The sequence below is a fragment of the Saimiri boliviensis genome, chromosome 12 (assembly GCF_048565385.1).
Source record: "Saimiri boliviensis isolate mSaiBol1 chromosome 12, mSaiBol1.pri, whole genome shotgun sequence".
NCBI lineage: Eukaryota > Metazoa > Chordata > Mammalia > Primates > Cebidae > Saimiri > Saimiri boliviensis.
In genome coordinates this window covers 17,987,669-18,006,628 of record NC_133460.1, presented here as the reverse complement: position 1 = coordinate 18,006,628, position 18,960 = coordinate 17,987,669, and the positions used below count along the sequence as shown (strand labels likewise).

Sequence of the window (18,960 nt, the reverse complement as noted above, 5' to 3'; positions counted from 1 at the left end):
GAAAATTAGCCAGCCTTGATGGCATACACCTGTGGTTCCAGCTACTTGGTGGTTGAGTGGGAGGGTTGCTTGGGCCTGTGAGGTCAGGCAGTGATTTAGGTGAGCTAGGATGGCACGCTGCACTCCAGCCTGGACAACAGAGCAAGATTCTGTCTCAAAAGCTGGGCGCGGTGGCTCACGCCTGTAATCCCAGCACTTTGGGAGGCCGAGGCGGGCGGATCATGAGGTCAAGAGATGGAGACCATCCTGGCCAACATAGTGAGACCCCAACTCTACTAAAAATACAAAGATTAGCTGGGCATGGTGGCGCATGCCTGTAGTCCCAGCTACTCGGGAGGCTGAGGCAGGAGTATTGCTTGAACCTGGGAGGCGGAGGTTGCAGTGAGCCAAGATCACGCCACTGCACTTCAGCCTGGGTGCCTGGCAACAGAGCGAGACTCTGTCTCAAAAAAAAAAAAAAGAAAAGAAAAGAAAAAGGAAAAAAAGCCAGATGTGGCGACTCACACCTATAATCCCAGCACTTTGGGAGGCAGAGGCGGGTGGATCAGCTGAGGTCAGGAGTTCAAGACCAGCCTAGCCAAAATGGTGAAATGCCATCTCTACTAAAACTACAAAAGTTAGCTGGGTGTGGTGGCACACACCAGTAATCCCAGCTACTCAGAAGGCTGAGACAGAAGAATCCCTTGAACCTGGGAGGTGGAGGTTATAGTGAGCCAAGATTGCGCCATTGCACTCCAGCCTGGGCGACAAGAGCCAAAAACTCTGCCTCAGAAAAAACAAAAAACAAAAAACAAAAAACAAAAAACAGATATGCAAGGGAGTGATTGGATATGCATGTGCGTGTTGGGTTGAGGGTTCTGTGATTTGGGGATTCACAGAAGATTTCACTGAAGAGGCGTCCTTTGAGCTATGAGCTCAATGATGAGGAAGAGCCCACAGTTAGGAAGGTTGTTCCAGGCACAGGGAACAGCAAGTACAAAGACCTGGACCGGAAGGCGGGAATGAACTTAACCTGTCACAGAACAGAAAAAAAACCCAGTGTGCCTGGAGAGCAGCCAAGACTGGAGAAGTGGGCAGCACGCCAAGTGAACGCAGCTCTTGCAGCCTTACCGAGGCATTTGGATTTTATTACGAATATGAAAGGAAGCTGCTGGGGGTGGGCATTAAGCAGAGGAGTACCTCGACCTAATTGATGTGCCGAAAAGAGCACTCTGCTTAAGAAGCCCGTTTTTTTCCCAGCCTGGTTGCAGCATTTCCAACCACTGAGTTCTTAGAAGTGGAATGACTGGGTCAGCAGGTTTAGACATTTAAAATGTTCCTGGGTGCTGCCCACTGCCTCCCCAAAAAATAGCTCTAGGTTTTACCCCAAAGGTGCCAGCTCCTGCCATAGCCTGCAGCGTTTGGGGTGAGGGTCGGGCGAATTTGCACCCCTGGATCGCAGCACCCACTCTCTGGCCCTTGCTTTCTTTGTAGGACCTTTGCCTCTACATTTACCCAGTAACTCTGGCTGTGCCAGGTACCCCTTGGGTAAAACGGGCACCCCAGAAACATGGCAGACGAAGATCTCATCTTCCGCCTGGAAGGTGTTGATGGTGGCCAGTCCCCCCGAGCTGGCCATGACGGTGATTCTGATGGGGACAGCGATGATGAGGAAGGTTACTTCATCTGCCCCATCACCGATGACCCAAGGTCAAACCAGAATGTCAATTCCAAGGTTAATAAGTACTGCAGCAACCTAACGAAAAGTGAGCGGTATGGCTCCAGCGGATCCCCGGCAAACTCCTTCCACGTCAAGGTGAGTGAGCCACTTACCCCGCCTTCCCCACCTAGCTTAGCTGCTGTCAGGGATGAAGGGTTGGGGTCTCTGGTTGGAGTCTTCTTCATGTTTCCAAACCTTGGCCAGTGCTCCCAACTCTGATCTGAGGGTATACTTGTTAAGCAAGGAGGGTTTTGTTGATTTAAAATAAACTTCATTACCTTGCAACAGGGTGTTTTTCGAATAGTAGCCCAGGACACACTATGGAGTTGTGAAAACCTTTTGCTGAGTTTTGTCCAGTGTTTTGTTTTTATTTATTTATTTATTTACTTATTTTAGTTTTCCTTAGAGACATGGTTTTGTTCTGTCACCCAGGCTGTAGTGCAGAGGTGCTGGTTTTTGTGTTTTGTTTTTTAAAGAAATGGAACAGAACAGAACAAAATAGCAACTATTGGGGAACATTGCAAACTATAAAGATCTTCTTTTTAAAAACTTTTATTTATTTATTTATTTATTTATTTATTTATTTATTTATTTTGAGACGGAGTTTTGCTCTTGTTACCCAGGCTGGAGTGCAATGGCGCAATCTCGGCTCACCGCAACCTCCACCTCCTGGGTTCAGGCAATTCTCCTGCATCAACCTCCTGAGTAGCTGGGATTACAGGCACGTGCCACCATGCCCAGCTAATTTTTTATATTTTTAGTAGAGACGGGGTTTCACCATGTTGACCAGGATGGTCTCGATCTCTTGACCTTGTGATCTACCCGCCTCAGCCTCCCAAAGTGCTGGGATTACAGGCTTGAGCCACCGCGCCCGGCCCTTAAAAACTTTTATTTGTGGCAATAGAAAATTCCCGAACTAAGGACTGACTTTCCCTCCCTCCCTCCGTCCCTCTCTCTCTCTTTCTTTTTCTGTTCCTTCCTCCCTCCCTCCCTCCTTCCCTCCCTCCCTTCTCTCCCTCCTTTTCTCCCTCTCTTTTTTTTTTTCTTTTCTTTTCTTTCTTTCCTTCCTTCTTTTTCTTTCTTTCTCTCACTCTGTTGTCCTGGCTGGAGTGCAGTGGCACAATCATGGCTCACTGCAGCCTTCAACTCCTAGGCTCAAGCCATCCTCCTACCTCAGCCTCCTGAGTAGTTGGGATTACAGGCTCGTGTCATTATACCTGGCTCATTAAAAAAAAATTTTTTTTTTTTGTAGAAATGGGGTCTCACTATGTTTCCCAGGCTATTCTTGAACTTTTGGTCTCAAGCAATAAGGATTCTATTTCTTGAACATACGTGTACACACATTCACACACAAAACTGTGGTGGATATATCAATTACTTATGGTCAGTGTACCATTTTTTAAAAAATAAATAGAGCAGTGATTTGTGCCTGTAGTCCCAGCTATTCAGGAGGCTGAAGTGGAGGATGGCTTGAGCCCCAAAATTCCAGGCTACAGTGAGCTATGATTGTGCCACTGCATTCCAGCCTGGGCGAAAAAGTGAGACCCTATTTCTTAAAAAAGAAAAGAAAAGAGATAGAATGAAATGAAATAGAAAATATTGGAGAATACCACAAAGTGTAAAGACTTTATTTCTTGAAATATATATACATACCCATTGACACATAAATGTGGCGACTATATACATCAGCCTCTGATGGTATACTCATTGTTAATTTTTTGAAAAATTTATTTAACACCGTACTTTTAGGTCAGTCGCGGTGTCTCACACCTGTATGTAATGCCAACGCTTCGAGAGGCCAAAGTGGTAGGATTGCTTGAGCTCAGGACACCATCCTGGGAAACATAGTGAGTCACTGTCTCTCAAAAAATAAGACAGACTGTGCGTGGCAGCTCACGCCTGTAATCCCAGCACTTAGGGAGGCCAAGGTGGATGTATCACTTGAGGTCAGGAATTCGAGACCAGCCTGGCCAACATGGCGAAACCCCATCTCTACTAAAAATACGGAAAATTAGCCAGGCGTGGTGGCTCACACTTGTAATCCCAGCTACTTGGGAGGCTCAGGCAAGAGAATCACTTGAACCAGGGAGGCGGAAGTGGCAGTGAACCGAGATTGTGCCACTGCACTCCAGCCTGGGCAATGAGAGTGAAAATACTTCTCAAGTAAATAAATACGTGTATCATTCTTTTCTTTTCTTTTTTGTTTTTTTTTTTGAGACAGAGACTCACTCTGTCTCCCAGGCTGGAATACAGTGGTGGGATCTCGGCCCAGTGCAACCTCCACCTCCTGGGTTCAATTGATTCTGTTGCCTCAACCTCCCAAGTAGCTGATATAACAGGTGTGTGCCACCACGCTCAGCAAATGTTTTGTATTTTCAATAGAGACAGAGTTTTGTTGTGTTGGCCATGCCGGTCTCAAATTCCTGACCTCAAGTGATCTGCCTGCCATAGCTTCTCAAAGTGCTGGGATTATAGGCGTGAGCCACCATGCCCAGCCTAAAATAAATTTAAAAACATAAATTTATTGAATGCCATTTGGTAGATGCCAGCATGGGTACTTGATCACATGAAACTTGCATTTATTTAATACATATTATGTATCTGTCACCAGGTTATGCTTTGAGTACAGAGAGGCAAACACCAATTGTTTACAGATTTAACAGTCTCCTTATTTATCCAGCAGAGACATTCAAGCGGAGAAACAAACATAATAACTATTAGTTACTTTGATAGAAATTTGTTTAAGGACACTGAAAAAAAGGATCTCATTTAACACTTACAGCCATCCTGGCTGGGCACAGTGGGTCAAGCCTGTAATCCCAGCATGTTAGGAAGCCAAGATGGGAGGATCACTTGAGGCCAAGAGTTTGAGACCCGCCTGGTCAACATAGCAAGACCCCATCTCTATTAAAGAAAAAAAAAAACCACTTATACAGCTGTCCTATAGGGTTACAACTACAACTGTGAAGGATAGACTACATTCTTTATTTTTTTTCTTGAGGCAGAGTCTTGCTCTGTCGCCCAGGCTGGAGGGCAGTGGCGTGATCTCGGCTCACTGCAACCTCCACCTCTCAGGTTCAAGTGATTCTTCTGCCTCAGCCTCCCAAGTAGCTGGGACTACAGGCACTTGCTACCACACCGGGCTAATTTTTGTATTTTTAGTTGAGATGGAGTTTCACCATATTGGCCAGGCTGGTCTCGAACTCCTGACCTTTTGAAACACCCACCTCAGCCTCCCAAAGTGCTGGGATTACAGGCGTGAGCCACTGTACCCAACCTATTTCCCTTTCTGTTGCCACATTCCAGGAGTGTGGCCCTAATAATTTCTCACTGATTATGAGAATTAATGGTTTTTTAAAACCTTTCTACAAATTTACTGCCGTTTTCCAAATTTGTTTATTAATTTGAAACTCGTACTGTGGAAGGTTTTTCATCTCAAGTGTCTTCTACATTGTCTGATTTTGTGTTGAATATTTTGAAAGCACCCTTCTGCATGTGTGTATGTGGGTACAGAGACATGCTATGCGATATGATTCTTCATGTTGGTTATCATAAAAAAAAAAAACACTTTTAAGAGTTGGACATCCTTCTCTGGACTGAGGAAAAGTGTACTTATTTTGGTAGGGATTTGTGTTCATACCATAGCAAAGCTGGTATAAAGAGGAGGAGGAGAAGCTGGGTGCAGTAGGTCACGCCTGTAATCTCAGCACTTTGGGAGTCCAAGACGGGCAGATCATCTGAGGTCAGGAGTTCGAGACCAGCCTGGCCAACATGGCAAAATCCTGTCTCTACAAAAGCATGAAAATTAGCCTGGTGTGGGTCATGCCGCCTGTGGTTTCAGCTACTTGGGAGGCTGAGGCATGAGAATCACTTGAACCCGGGAGGCGGAGGTTGCAGTGAGCCACGATTGTGCCACTGCACTATAACCTGGGTGACAGACCGAGACTCTATCTCACAGAAAGAGGAGGGGAAAAGGTGAACATTATTGGACTTTGTATAATAACTGGTGGGGTAAGAAATCAAAAGTGCAATGCTGTTACCCTTACTTAATCAAATCCTCACACAGTTAAGTATCAGTACTGTAAACAAAATGCCTGTTACCACTTTGGGATTTGAAATTTAAAATATTCTTCCATAACTTCGGGATTAATCTGTTTTTAGAAAATTAATAATTTTAGTTCCTGGAGATAGTTGGGTAATGTTTTCCTTTTCAGCCTAGAGTTCTAGCTGGAGTCACTCTGGGGCAGGCAGCTCCAGAAATAGCCCCGGGGGTCTCCTCTGGGGTCGGGGGCCCTAAAGGGGCAGGTTTCCACTCATCCTGTTTCCTGTCCGAAGGCAGCTTTGAAATGAACACCCAACCCCTCGAGGGTAGCTCAAGTGTCCATGAGAGGGGCTGATTTAAATTACAGGCTGTGGTTCTCTCAGACTGCTGTGTTTACATTAGAACATAGAAGACATTTCTTTTTTTCTTTCTTTCTTTTCTTTTTTTTTTTTTTTTTAAGACTAATTCTCGCCCCGTCTACAGGCTGGAGTGTAGTGGTGCGATCTCAGCTCCCTGCAACGTCCACTTCCCAGGTTCAAGTGATTCTTGCACCTCCGCTTCCCGAGTAGCTGGAACCACAGGTGTGCGCCACTATGCCCTGCTAATTTGTGCATTTTTAGTAGAATTAGGGTCTTGCCATATTGTCCAGGCTGCTCTTGAACTCCTGGCCTCAAGTGATCCATCCACCTCAGCCTCCCAAAGTGCTGGGATCATAGGCATGAACCCCCATGCCCAGCCTTTTCTTTTCTTTTTTTTTTAGAGACAGAGCCTTGCTCTGTCACCCAAGCTGGAGTACAGTGACATGATCATAGCTCATTGCTGCCTCGAACTCCTGAGCTCAAGCAGTCTTACCACCCCAGCCTCTTGAGTAGCTAGGAGGACAAGTGCATGCCACCATACCCAGCTGATTTAAATAATTAAAAAAAAATTTTTTTTTTTAAGAGACAAGGTTTCACCATGTTGGCCAGGCTGGTCTCGAACTCCTGACCTCAGGTGATCTGCCCACCTCGGCCTCCCAAAGTGCTGGGATTACAGGCGTGAGCCACCGCGCCCAACCTTTAAAATGTTTTTGTGCAGGAGGCTGAGGCAGGAGAATTGCCTGAACCCAGGAGGCGGAGGTTGCGGTGAGCCGAGATCACGCCATTGCACTCCAGCCTGGGTAACAAGAGCAAAACTCCGTCTCAAAAAAAAAAAAAAAAAAGTTGTTGTGGAGATGAAGTCTCAGTATGTTACCCAGGCTGGTCCAAAGACGATTCTATGTGATTTGACCTTTTTTTTTTTTCTGTGTTTTTTACTTTTTTAATAGAGAGAGGGTCTCATACTGTGTTGCTCAGGTTGGTCTTAAATTCCTGGGCTGAGACGATTATCCCACTTCGGCTTCCCAAAGTAGGATTATAGGTGTGAGCTACTGCGCCTGGCCATGATTTGACTCTAAACCAGTGCCTATTGTTACATATAGCATGTGTGTGTGAAAACCCATAAAAAGCCCTTGGCATGGTCCTGCTCCATAATAAAGTCAAAAATGTTAGCAATTTTTATATATGTAGTTGAGTTAAAAAGCAAGTTGAAATATAGTACGATCCTTTTTTTAGACGGAGTCTCACTCTGTCACCAGGCTGGAGTGCAGTGGCATGATTATCGGCTCACTACAACCTCTGTCTCCTGGGTTCAAGCGATTCTCCTGCCTCAGACTCCTAAGTAGCTGGAACTGCAGCCACCATGCCCAGCTAATTTTTGTATTTTTAGTAGAGACAGGGTTTCACTATTTGGCCAGGATGGTCTCAATCTCTTGACCTTGTGATCCACCTGCTTCAGCCTCTCAAAGTGCTGGGATTACAGGTGTGAGCCACGATGCCCGGCTGTATGATCCTATTTTTATTAAAAATATATATACATATATATGGGTATCTGCATAGCAAAAACCATTTGAAAGGGAAGTTTACACCCAATAGTTACTGCCAGTTCCCTCTAGGGGAGAGGTACCGTTAAGGGGGGACTTTGTATGTATTTTAAACATTTTAAACTTTCGTAGTATACATATGTATTACTTGTGTGGAGAAAAAGATGTTTTTAAGAGAAGAAAAATAAAGCAAAATAGCCAGGTAACTTCCTGTCTCTCAAATAAATTGATAAGTAGCCCCTTCTTAAAACTCATCACTTCTGGCTGGGCGTGGTGGCTCACACCTATAATCCCACTTTGGGACTGTAGGCATTTTCGGAGGCCAAGACAGGTGGATCACCTGAGATCAGTTCAAGATCAGCCTGACCAACATGGAGAAACCCCGCCTCTACTAAAAATACAAAAATTAGCTGGGTGTGGTGGTGCATGCCTGTAATGCCAGCTCCTCAGGCGGCTGAGACAGTAGAATCGCTTGAACCCTGGAGGCAGAGGTTGCAGTGAGCCGAGATCACAACACTGCACTCCAGCCTGGAGGCAACAAGAGCAAAACTCCATCTCAAAAAAAAAAAAAAAACCCACAAACCCACAAAGTCATCACTTAGGATGGGAGCGTCTTGTAGGTCCCTCCAGGACCCTTCTGGTTTCTGTTCAACTCCTCCACTGAAACACATCTGGAAGCTCTTGGAATGGGCTTCCCTTTTTCATGCCCCTGCCTAATAAAACCTCTTTCAACTGATGTCTTGGTTTATCAGAATTACAGTCTTCCTCCTTCACAACCCAGTTTTTATTTTTATATTTTAAATTTTAGAGACAGTGTCTTGCTGTGTTGTCTAGGCTGGAGTACAGTGGCGCCATCATAGCTCACTGCAGCCTCCAACTCCTGGGCTTGAGCGATCCTCCCACCTTAGCCTCCTGAGTAGCTGAGACCACAGGCATGCACCACCACACCTGGCTAACTTTTTAACTTTTTTTTTTTTAAAGATAGGGTCAGGCTGGGCGCAGTGGCTCACGCCTGTAATCCAGTCACTTTGGAGGCCAAGGTGGGCGGATCACCTGAGGTCGGGAGTTCAAGACCAGCCTGACCAACATGGTGAAACCTCATCTTTATTTAAAAAAAAAAGAAGGCCGGGCGCGGTGGCTCAAGCCTGTAATCCCAGCACTTTGGGAGGCCGAGGCGGGTGGATCACAAGGTCGAGAGATCGAGACCAACCTGGTCAACATGGTGAAACCCCGTCTCTACTAAAAATACAAAAAATTAGCTGGGCATGGTGGCGCGTGCCTATAATCCCAGCTACTCAGGAGGCTGAGGCAGGAGAATTGCCTGAACCCAGGAGGCGGAGGTTGCGGTGAGCCGAGATCGCGCCATTGCACTCCAGCCTGGGTAACAAGAGCGAAACTCCGTCTCAAAAAAAAAAAAAAAAGAAAAAGAAAAAAAAGATAGGGTCTCATTACATTGCCCAGGCTTATCTTAAACTCCTGGCCTCAAGCAGTCCTTCTGCCTCAGCTTCCCAAAGTGTTGGGATTACAGGCATGAACGACTGCACCCAGCCCAGAACCCAGACCTAAGACAACCTTTCCTGGCTTTCGCCTCTGCCTTCCCTGGGGGCTCTTAGCAGACCTTTATGTGCATGAGTCATTCTCCAGTGTCATTCTTTGAGTCAGCACCTGACTGCAAGGATAGGGCTGTCTGATGTGACCTCCGTTCCCTTGGTCCAGCATAGTAGAAGTTGGTAAAATGTTTGACTGTGTGTGGACAGCAGTTGGCACTTCATTGCTCACTTTTTTTTTTTTTTTTTTTTGAGACAGAGTCTCACTCTGTTGCCCAGGCTGGAGTGCAGTGGTGTGATCTCAGCTCACTGCAACCTCCGCCTCCTGGGTTCAAATGATTCTCCTGCCTCAGCCTATCTAGTAGCTGGGACTACAGGCGTGCGCCACCATGCCCAGCTAATTTTTGTATTTTTAGTAGAGACGGGGTTTCACTGTGTTGGCCAGGATAATCTCCATCTCTTGACCTTAAAATCCACCTGCCTTGGCCTCCCAAAGTGCTGGGATTACAGGTGTGAGCCACCGCGCCTGGCCTCATTGCCCACTTTCTAGGTTATCGAAAGCAGGCTCTGCTGGGTTAGTGTTGCCAAGGGTGGCTCCGGAGGGAGAGAACAGCTGTTTTCCAACCCTTGTTCCCCCAGCACTCTGTAAACCTAAGTTTTTTTTTTTTTTAACTTACTGTGAACTGGCAACCCGGATTGTTGAACCAAAATGGCCCGCTGGCCTCCCTCCAAGGAACACACCCGGTAGGTACTGGGTGTGGATTGCAAAACATCAGGTTGTGTCACTGCCAAGCGCAGCCTTCTGCCCAAGCTATCCTGGAGATGTGACAGAACCATTCAAGGGGCCGCCCTCTCCATAGAATATCAGGCAGTCATCCAAAGATGTTTATAGAGTTTATGATAACGTGGGAAAGTGCCTGTGCTTCCGAGTTAAATCTAAAGAGAATACAGTATGACTGTAACTCGCAAAACTTGCACGTACACACACAGCCAGGGCCTGAGGGGAAGCACATCACCAGGCCAGCAGGGATTGCCTTTGCATGGGATTAGGGGGGACTGTGTTCAGTTTCTCCTTCTCTGTCATTTCTACATTTTCTAGAATAAGCGTAGGGAGCAAATACATGGTTTTTTTTTTTGTTGTTTTTTGTTTTTTTTTGAGACGGAGTTTCGCTCTTGTTACCCAGGCTGGAGTGCAATGGCGCGATCTTGGCTCACCGCAACCTCCACCTCCCGGGTTCAGGCAATTCTCCTGCCTCAGCCTCCTGAGTAGCTGGGATTATAGGCACGCACCACCATGCCCAGCTAATTTTTTGTATTTTTAGTAGAGACAGGGTTTCACCTTGTTGACCAGGATGGTCTCGATTTCTTTTTTTTTCTTTTTTTTTTTTTTTTTACTTCTTTTTTTTGAGACGGAGTTTCGCTCTTGTTACCCAGGCTGGAGTGCAATGGCGCGATCTCGGCTCACCGCAACCTCCGCCTCCTGGGCTCAGGCAATTCTCCTGCCTCAGCCTCCTAAGTAGCTGGGATTACAGGCACGCGCCACTGCGCCCAGCTAGTTTTTTGTATTTTTAGTAGGGACGGGGTTTCACCATGTTGACTAGGATGGTCTCGATCTCTTGACCTCATGATCCACCCGCCTCGGGCTCCCAAAGTGCTGGGATTACAGATGAGAGCCATCGAGCCCAGCCAGGAAATTTTATTTTTAAAATTTTTCAGCTGGGTGCAGTGGCTCATGCCTATAATCCCAGCGCTTTGGGAGGCCGAGGTGGGTAGATCACCTGAGGTCATGAGTTTGAGACCAGCCTAGCCAACATGGTGAAACCCCGTCTCTACTAAAAATACAAAAAAAACTTAGCCAAGCATGGTGGTATGCACTTGTAATCCCAGCTACTCTGGGAGGCTGAGGCAGGAGAATCACTTGAACCTGGGAGGCAGAGGTTGCAGTGAAAGACTGCACCACTGCACTCCAGGCTGGGTAACAGAGCAAGACCCTCTCGCCTGCCCCCCCTCAAAAATATTTTCCTGATCTGAGACTGTCTCAGAGATCATTCCACATCAATACACATAGATCACCTTTTTATTTTTATTTATTTTTTTGAGACAGAGTCTCACTCCATCACCAGGAGGCAGGCTGGAATGCAGGGGCGTGACCTACGCTCACTGTAACCTCCGCCCCCCGGGTTCAAGCAATTCTCCTGCCTCAGCCTCCCGAGTAGCTGGGACCACTTGCGCACGCCACCACACCCAGCTAATTTTTGTATTTTTAATAGAGACAGGGTTTCACCATGTTGGCCAGGATGGTCTTGATCTCTTGACCTCGTGATCCCTCTGCCTTGGCCTCCCAAAGTGCTGGGATTACAGGCATGAGCCACCACATCCGGCCAGTTTGTTTGTATTTTAAGAGATAGGGTCTCATGCTGTTGCCCGGGCTGGAGTGCAGTGGCACAATCACTGTAGCCTTGACCTCCTGAGCTCAAGTGATCCTCCCATCCTAGCTTCCGGAGTAGTTGGGACTAAAGGCATGTGCCACCACGCCTGGCTAATTTTTGCATTTTTTCATAGAGATGGGGTCTTGCTATGCTGCCCAGGCTGGTCTAGAACTCCAAGTGTCAAGTGATCCTCTGGCCTTGGCTCCTCAATTTGCTGGGATCACAGGCATGACCACTGTGCCTGGTTTCCAGATTTTTGCTGCTATATTCCATGCCAGGTTCCACTGATAATTGTACCAAACCTCTGAGTGCATGTGGCGTAGACTGTGGTCACCACACACCACTGTTGCCCTGTTCCTGTCCTAGAGCCTCGCCTTGTTCCCCCACCTCTTCCTGCTGCTTTTATTCCAGCCCTTGACTTTGGTAAAGCCCACTACTGCTCTTCAGGAGCAGTTGGGCTATCTCTGAGTTGTATTTTTTTTTTTTTTTTTTTTTTGAGACGGAGTTTCGCTCTTGTTACCCAGGCTGGAGTGCAATGGCGCGATCTTGGCTCACCGCAACCTCCGCCTCCTGGGTTCAGGCAATTCTCCTGCCTCAGCCTCCTGAGTAGCTGGGATTACAGGCACACGCCACCATGCCCAGCTAATTTTTTGTATTTTTTAGTAGAGACGGGGTTTCACTATGTTGACCGGGATGGTCTCGATCTCTCGACCTCGTGATCCACCTGCCTCGGCCTCCCAAAGTGCTGGGATTACAGGCTTGAGCCACCGCGCCCGGCCTCATTTCTAGATTTTAAATGTAATCCAGCAGTTACATTTACAAAAAAAAAAAAAAAAAGTCCTACTAAGATCTTCCACTCACAGAAAGATTGGATAGGAAGATGTTTACTTCAGCACTGTTTGTACTAGGAAATGTTGGAGAGAATCCAAATATTATTCAACTAGAAGTTAGACAAATAAGGTACATTTATATAATTGTATATCTGGCAGTTCTAGAAATGAAATGAGGTCACTCAGAGCACATATGACATGGAAAGATGTCCCAGATCTTGCATTAAGAAGAAAAAAGTCAGGGCCGGGCGCGGTGGCTCAAGCCTGTAATCCCAGCACTTTGGGAAGCCGAGGCGGGTGGATCACGAGGTCGAGAGATCGAGACCATCCTGGTCAACATGGTGAAACCCCGTCTCTACTAAAGATACAAAAAGTTAGCTGGGCATGGTGGCACGTGCCTGTAATCCCAGCTACTCAGGAGGCTGAGGCAGGAGAATTGCCTGAACCCAGGAGGCAAAGGTTGCGGTGAGCCGAGATCGTGCCATTGTACTCCAGCCTGGGTAACAAGAGCGAAACTGCGTCTCAAAAAAAAAAAAAAAGAAGAAGAAAAAAGTCAGATGCACAACAGAATGTGTGGTGTGGTCCAACTGCTCTTTTTCTTTCTTTTTTTCTTTTTTTTTTTGTTTTTGAGACGGAGTCTTATTCTGTCACCCAGGCTGGAGTGCAGTGGCACGATCTCGGCTCCCTGCAACCTCCACCTCCTGGGTTCAAGCAGTTCTCCTGCCTCAGCCTCCCAGGTAGCTGGGATTACAGGTAGCTGCCACCACACCTGGCTAATTTTTGTATTTTTTTAGTGGAGATGGGGTTTCACCATGCTGGCCAGGATGATCTCTAACTTTTGACCTCAGGTGATCCACCTGCCTCGGCCTCCCAAAATGGTGGGATTACAGGTGTGAGCCACCACGCCCCACCTAGAAAAGTTTTATATCCCCTGATGGTGTGTGAGGATACCCTTTCCCTGATATCCAGGCCAGCACTTGCTAAAATGTTTCATCTCATTTAAACAATTGCCAACCTACTGTAATCCCAACACTTTGGGAGGCCGAGATGGATGGATCACTTGAGGTCAGAAGTTCAACACCAGCCTGGCCAACATGTCGATACTCCATCTCTACCAAAAAGTACAAAATTATCCAGGTATGGTGGTGTGTACCTGTAGTTCCAGCTACTCAGAAGGCTGAGGTGGGAGAATCACTTGAATCTGGGAGGCAGAGGTTGCAGTGAGCCAAAATTGCACCACTGCACTCCAGCTTGGGCAACAGAGAGAGACCCTGTCTCAAAAACAAACAAACAAACAAACAAAAAACACTGGGCATGGTGGCTCGTGCTTGTAATTTCAGCACTTTGGGAGGCAAGGCAGGTGGATCACTTGAGGTCAGGAGTTCAAGACCAGCCAACATGGTGAAACCCTTTCTCTACCAAAAAAAATGCAAAAAGTAGCCAGGAAGCTCAGCTACTTGGGAGGCTGAGGCATAAGAATCACTTGAACCCGGGAGGTGGAGATTGCAATGAGTCAAGATCACACCACTCCTCTCCAGCCTGGGTGACAGAATGAGACTGTTTATATATTTGTGTGTGTGTCTGTGTGTGTGTGTGTGTGTGTGTGTGTGTGTGTAAAATGATGAAATGTTTGCCAGCCTGAATGGGAGAATGGTATCTTATTTTAATTTTCAACTCTTTGATTCCAAGTGTTGTATAGTTAAGATGTGCCATTTCTGCCCACCGGGAGGCTGTGCCCATGAGAGCAGATAGGCTCTCTTGGGGACTGGGTTCTTGATAGGCTACTAGACAGGAGTCTCTGTCTGCCCTGATACTGTCTGCCTCTCCAGAGGAAATAACGGGGTGGAGGAGGCTGCGCTGTCCCCAAAGCCCCTGACCTGGGCCACATGTTCCTACCTTCCCCTTTGTCTTCCACAGGAAGCCTGGAAGCACGCGATCGAGAAGGCCAAGCACATGCCGGACCCCTGGGCTGAATTCCACCTCGAAGACATTGCCACCGAACGTGCTACGCGACACAGGTGAGCAGCTTGTCTGGGGTCTCAAGGAGTCCTGGGGGCTGGACTTCCAGCGTCTGTCCCCAATCAGTGAGGCCTAAGTACTCTTGGGGGTCAGGAGAAGGGAGTAATCATAAGAGCAGCTAATATTGGAGGGCTAATGTATGCTTAAGGTGTGGTGCATTACCTCACTGAATCCTTCCTGTGGTTCTAACAAGGTACCTATTAGACTGAGCTAGTTTTTCTAAATTGTTACAAATCTCTGGCTAGGTGTGGTGACTCTCACCCGTAATCCCAGCACTTGGGGAGGCTGAGGTGGACAGATCACTTGAGGTCAGGAGTTCAAGACCAGCCTGGCCAACATTGCGAAACCCCGTCTTTACTAAAAATAGAAAAATTAGCCAGGTGTGGTGGCGGGTGCCTGTAATCCCAGCTACTCAGGAAGCTGAGGTAGGAGAATCACTTGAACCCAGGAAGCAGAGGTTTCAGTGAGCTGATACAGGGCTACTGCACTCCAGCCTGGGCATCAGAGTGAGTCTCCATCTCAAAAATAAAATTGTGGCAAATCTCTAACACATTTTCCAATATATGGATTGAAGAAAGTCCACTTATAAGCAGACCCACACACTTTAAACCCATGTTATTAAAGCATCAACTGTACTTCCTGGTGCCAAGTGTGCAGCTCTGAAGAGCTTTCCTCCCTCTGAGCCCCGAGGAGGTTAACCCGCCAAGCCTCTGCTTGTTTTTCCTGGTAGAGGCATCAGGCTCTGTTCTCACGGAGCAGGGGCAGCAGCGGTGGGGCGGGGGAGCGTGTTCTGGAGTTCTGCCCCAGCTTAGGGGTGGACCCAGGGAGGCCTCCAACTAGAGCTAAGAACACCTCAGCCCGGAGGGAGGTTTCAGACTTTAGGGATCCATTGAGCCGAGGCATTTTTCACCAGGCAGACTTGTGTGTGGCCGGGCCAGGCCTAGGGGCTGATTTGCTCTGTGAAAGGAGAGATGGAAATGTTCCCAGAACCCTCTCCAAGCTCTCTCTGCCTGAGGTATGAACCAATCTGTGGAAAAACCAAACTTAATTTCACCTACTGTACTCCTATAACCCAGAATGCTTCTGTGAGCTTAAAATGTGTGGGGGCTTCTCCCCGCCCACAAGCGAGTAATCAAATCTGCAGTAGACACCAGCAGATGTGCCTCTAATTCGGTTCCTCTAATTGAAGGAATTAGTGGAATTTCGAATTGGGTATTCTGATTTAATTCAATTCTTTTTTTTTTTTGAAACAAGTTTCACTCTTTTCACCCAGGCTGGAGTGCAATAGGGCTTTCTCAGCTCACCGTAACCTCCACCTCCCAGGTTCAAGCGATTCTCCTGCCTCAGCCTCCCAAGTAGCTGAGATTACAGGCATGTACCACTATGCCAGGCTAATTTTGTGGGTTTTTTTAGTAGAGATGGGGTTTCTCCATGTTGATCAGGCTGGTCTCGAACTCCTGACCTCAGGTGATCAGCCCGCCTCAGCCTCCCAAAGTGCTGAGATTACAGGCGTGAGCCACTGAGCACAGCCTGATTCAATTCAATTCTGACACCCATCTACAGGGAGATAGCATCACATCCCACAGATTGAGGGCTCAGTCAGTCCTACAAGACCATCCCCCACTTCCACTGCTGATTGCAAGCCCTAGGTGGTTTCACCTGTGTTTCTGACCAGCTGTAAATCAGGGTTCCCGTGACCCGCTCCAGGTTCAATTTACTTGGTGGAGCAGCTCACAGAACTCAGGGAAACACTTACTACCATTTACTGGTTAATATAAAGGATGTTGCCGGGCGCCGTGGCTCACGCCTGTAATCCCAGAACTTTGGGAGGCCAAAGCGGGTGGATCACGAGGTCAAGAGATCGAGACCATCCTGGTCAACATGGTGAAACCCCGTCTCTACTAAAAATACAAAAATTAGCTGGGCATGGTGGCGTGTGCCTGTAATCCCAGCTACTCAGGAGGCTGAGGCAGGAGAATTGCCTGAACCCAGGAGGCGGAGGCTGCAGTGAGCTGAGATCGCACCATTGCACTCCAGCCTGGGTAACAAGAGTGAAACTCCATCTCAAAAAAAATAAAATAAATAAAAATAAAAATAAAAGATGTTACAAAGGGTACAGAAGACTAGGCGTGGTGGCTCACACCTGTAATCCCAGCACTTTGGAAGGCCAAGGCAGGCAGATCACTTGAGGTCAGAAGTTTGAGACCAGGCTGGCCAAAATGCCAAAACCCTGTCTCTACTAAAAATACAAAATTAGCTGGGTGTGGTGGGTGGCACATGCCTGTAATCCCAGCTACTTGGGAGGCTGAGGCTAGAGAATCACCTGAACCCAGGAGGCGGAGGTTGCAGTGAGCCGAGATCATGCCATTTGTACTCTAGCCTGGGCAACAGGAATGAAACTCCATCTCAAAAAAAAAAAAAAAAAAAAGGATGTCATTTATTCAGTCATTCATCCACACGCACCAGGTTATTTATTAAGCATCCACACACACCAGGTTCTGGGTGACTAAGACATGGGTCTGCTTTTGTGGGGTTACAGTCCAGTGGGGGCCCCAGATGTGGAACAAGCCAGCAAACAGCACAGCAATGAGTGCTGGGGATATGGAAATGGGGGACATGGTGGAGAGGGAACAGTGGGTTTGAGGAAAGGGACAGAGACCAGTGTGTTGAGACTTGGGAGAGGAACAATGTCTATGACCCATCCTAGGAGGCTGGCTGGGCCGCAGGCTGTGGTGGTGGGTGGGCTGGTTCTAAAGCCAGTGGGGGGCCCAGAAGGGTCTTTGGCCTTTAGCCCATAAAGAACAGGACCATGTGACGGATGCTGTGCCCTGGGGTGGGCGGGTCTCTGCAGGTACAACGCAGTCACCGGGGAATGGGTGGACGATGAAGTTCTGATCAAGATGGCGTCTCAGGTGAGCAGGGCCTTGAGCCCGGTGGGGACAGGGCTGAGCAGGGACTTTCTGTAGCTGACTTTGGTCTGTGTGCCCCTCCCTCCCACTCGTACTTTATTTAATTTTTGTAACTTTGGGGGATTCTTTGTTACTGTTGATTTATTGGTTGCAACCAGCATTTTTTTTTTTTAAGACAGGGTCTCACTCTATCGCCCAGGCTAGAGTGCAGTGACGCGATCACAGCTCACTGCAGCCTTGACCTGGGCTCAAGCCATCCTCTCACCTTAGCCTCCCAAGTAGCTGCGACTACAAGTACACACCACCACGCCTGGCTAATCTTTTCATTTTTTGTAGAGACACTGGTTTCACTGTGTTGCCCAGGCTGCTCAAACGCCTGGGCTCAAATGATCCTCCTGCCTCCCCCTCCCAAAATGCTGGGATTATAGGCATGAGCCACTGTACCCAGCCACAACCAGCCTTTTGAAGAAAAAAAAAAAAGATAAAAGACTAGAAAATAAGGCCAGGCACGGTGGCTCAAGCCTGTAATCCCAGCACTTCGGGAGGCCGAGGCGGGTGGATCACGAGGTCAAGAGATCAAAACCATCCTGGTCAACATGGTGAAACCCCGTCTCTACTAAAAATACAAAAAATTAGCTGGACATAGTGGCGCGTGCCTGTAATCCCAGCTACTCAGGAGGCTGAGGCAGGAGAATTGCCTGAACCCAGGAGGCGGAGGTTGCGGTGAGCCGAGATGGCGCCATTGCACTCCAGCCTGGGTAACAAGAGCAAAACTCCGTCTCAAAAAAAAAAAAAAAAAAAGACTAGAAAATAGGTATTTCCTGCATATTGAGAGTAAAGATTGCTTTGTGAAACTTTGTTTTAGTGTAATATACAATATACACACAAAAGTGCACAGCTTGGTGAGTTTTCACAAAATGAGCACACTGCCTTACCAGTGCCCATATCAGCAAACAAGGCAGCCAGCCTGCTCAGGCCCCTCTCGGTCACTCCTCCCATACCCCCAGGGTAAGCACCACTCTGAATTCTATCACCCTAAATTACTTTTGCCCATTTCTTAACTTCATATAAGTGGGGGCATACAACAGGTATTCTTTTTTTTTTTTTTGAGACGTAGTCTCACTCTGTCACCCAGGCTGGAGTGCAGTGGCACGATCTCAGCTCACCGCAAGCTCCAGGTTCAGGCGATTTGCCTGTCTCAGCCTCCTGAGTAGCTGGGATTACAGGCACAAGCCACCACGCCTGGCTAATTTTTTGTATTTTTAGTAGAGAGGGGGTTTTACCATGTTAGCCAGGATGGTCTCGAACTCCTGACCTCATGATCCGCCTGCCTTGGCTTCCCAAAGAGCTGGGATTATAGGCGTGAGCCACTGTGCCCAGCCAACAGGTATATTTTTTTAGAAACAGTGTCTTACTCTGCTGCCCAGGCTGGGGTGTACTCATGCATGATCTTGGCTCACTGCAGCCTTGAACTCCTGGGCTTAAGCAGTTCTCCCACCTTAGCCTCCCAAGTAGCTGGGACTACAGGCATGCACCATCACACCCAGCCAAGTTTTAAAATTTTTTTGTAGAGAGGAAGGTCTCG

At 47.6% G+C, this 18,960-nt stretch overlaps 1 protein-coding gene across 1 annotated transcript in view; it reads left to right on the top strand.

The window, feature by feature from the left end:
- EEF2K (eukaryotic elongation factor 2 kinase) overlaps positions 1–18,960 on the top strand; it is an 82,650-nt gene that overhangs the window by 20,062 nt on the left and 43,628 nt on the right. The window contains exons 2-4 of the mRNA XM_010340769.3: positions 1,474–1,795; positions 14,365–14,465; positions 17,318–17,378. Coding sequence (XP_010339071.1) covers positions 1,550–1,795; positions 14,365–14,465; positions 17,318–17,378 — 408 coding nt within the window. The 5' untranslated portion in view covers positions 1,474–1,549. The remainder of the gene's footprint in view (positions 1–1,473; positions 1,796–14,364; positions 14,466–17,317; positions 17,379–18,960) is intronic.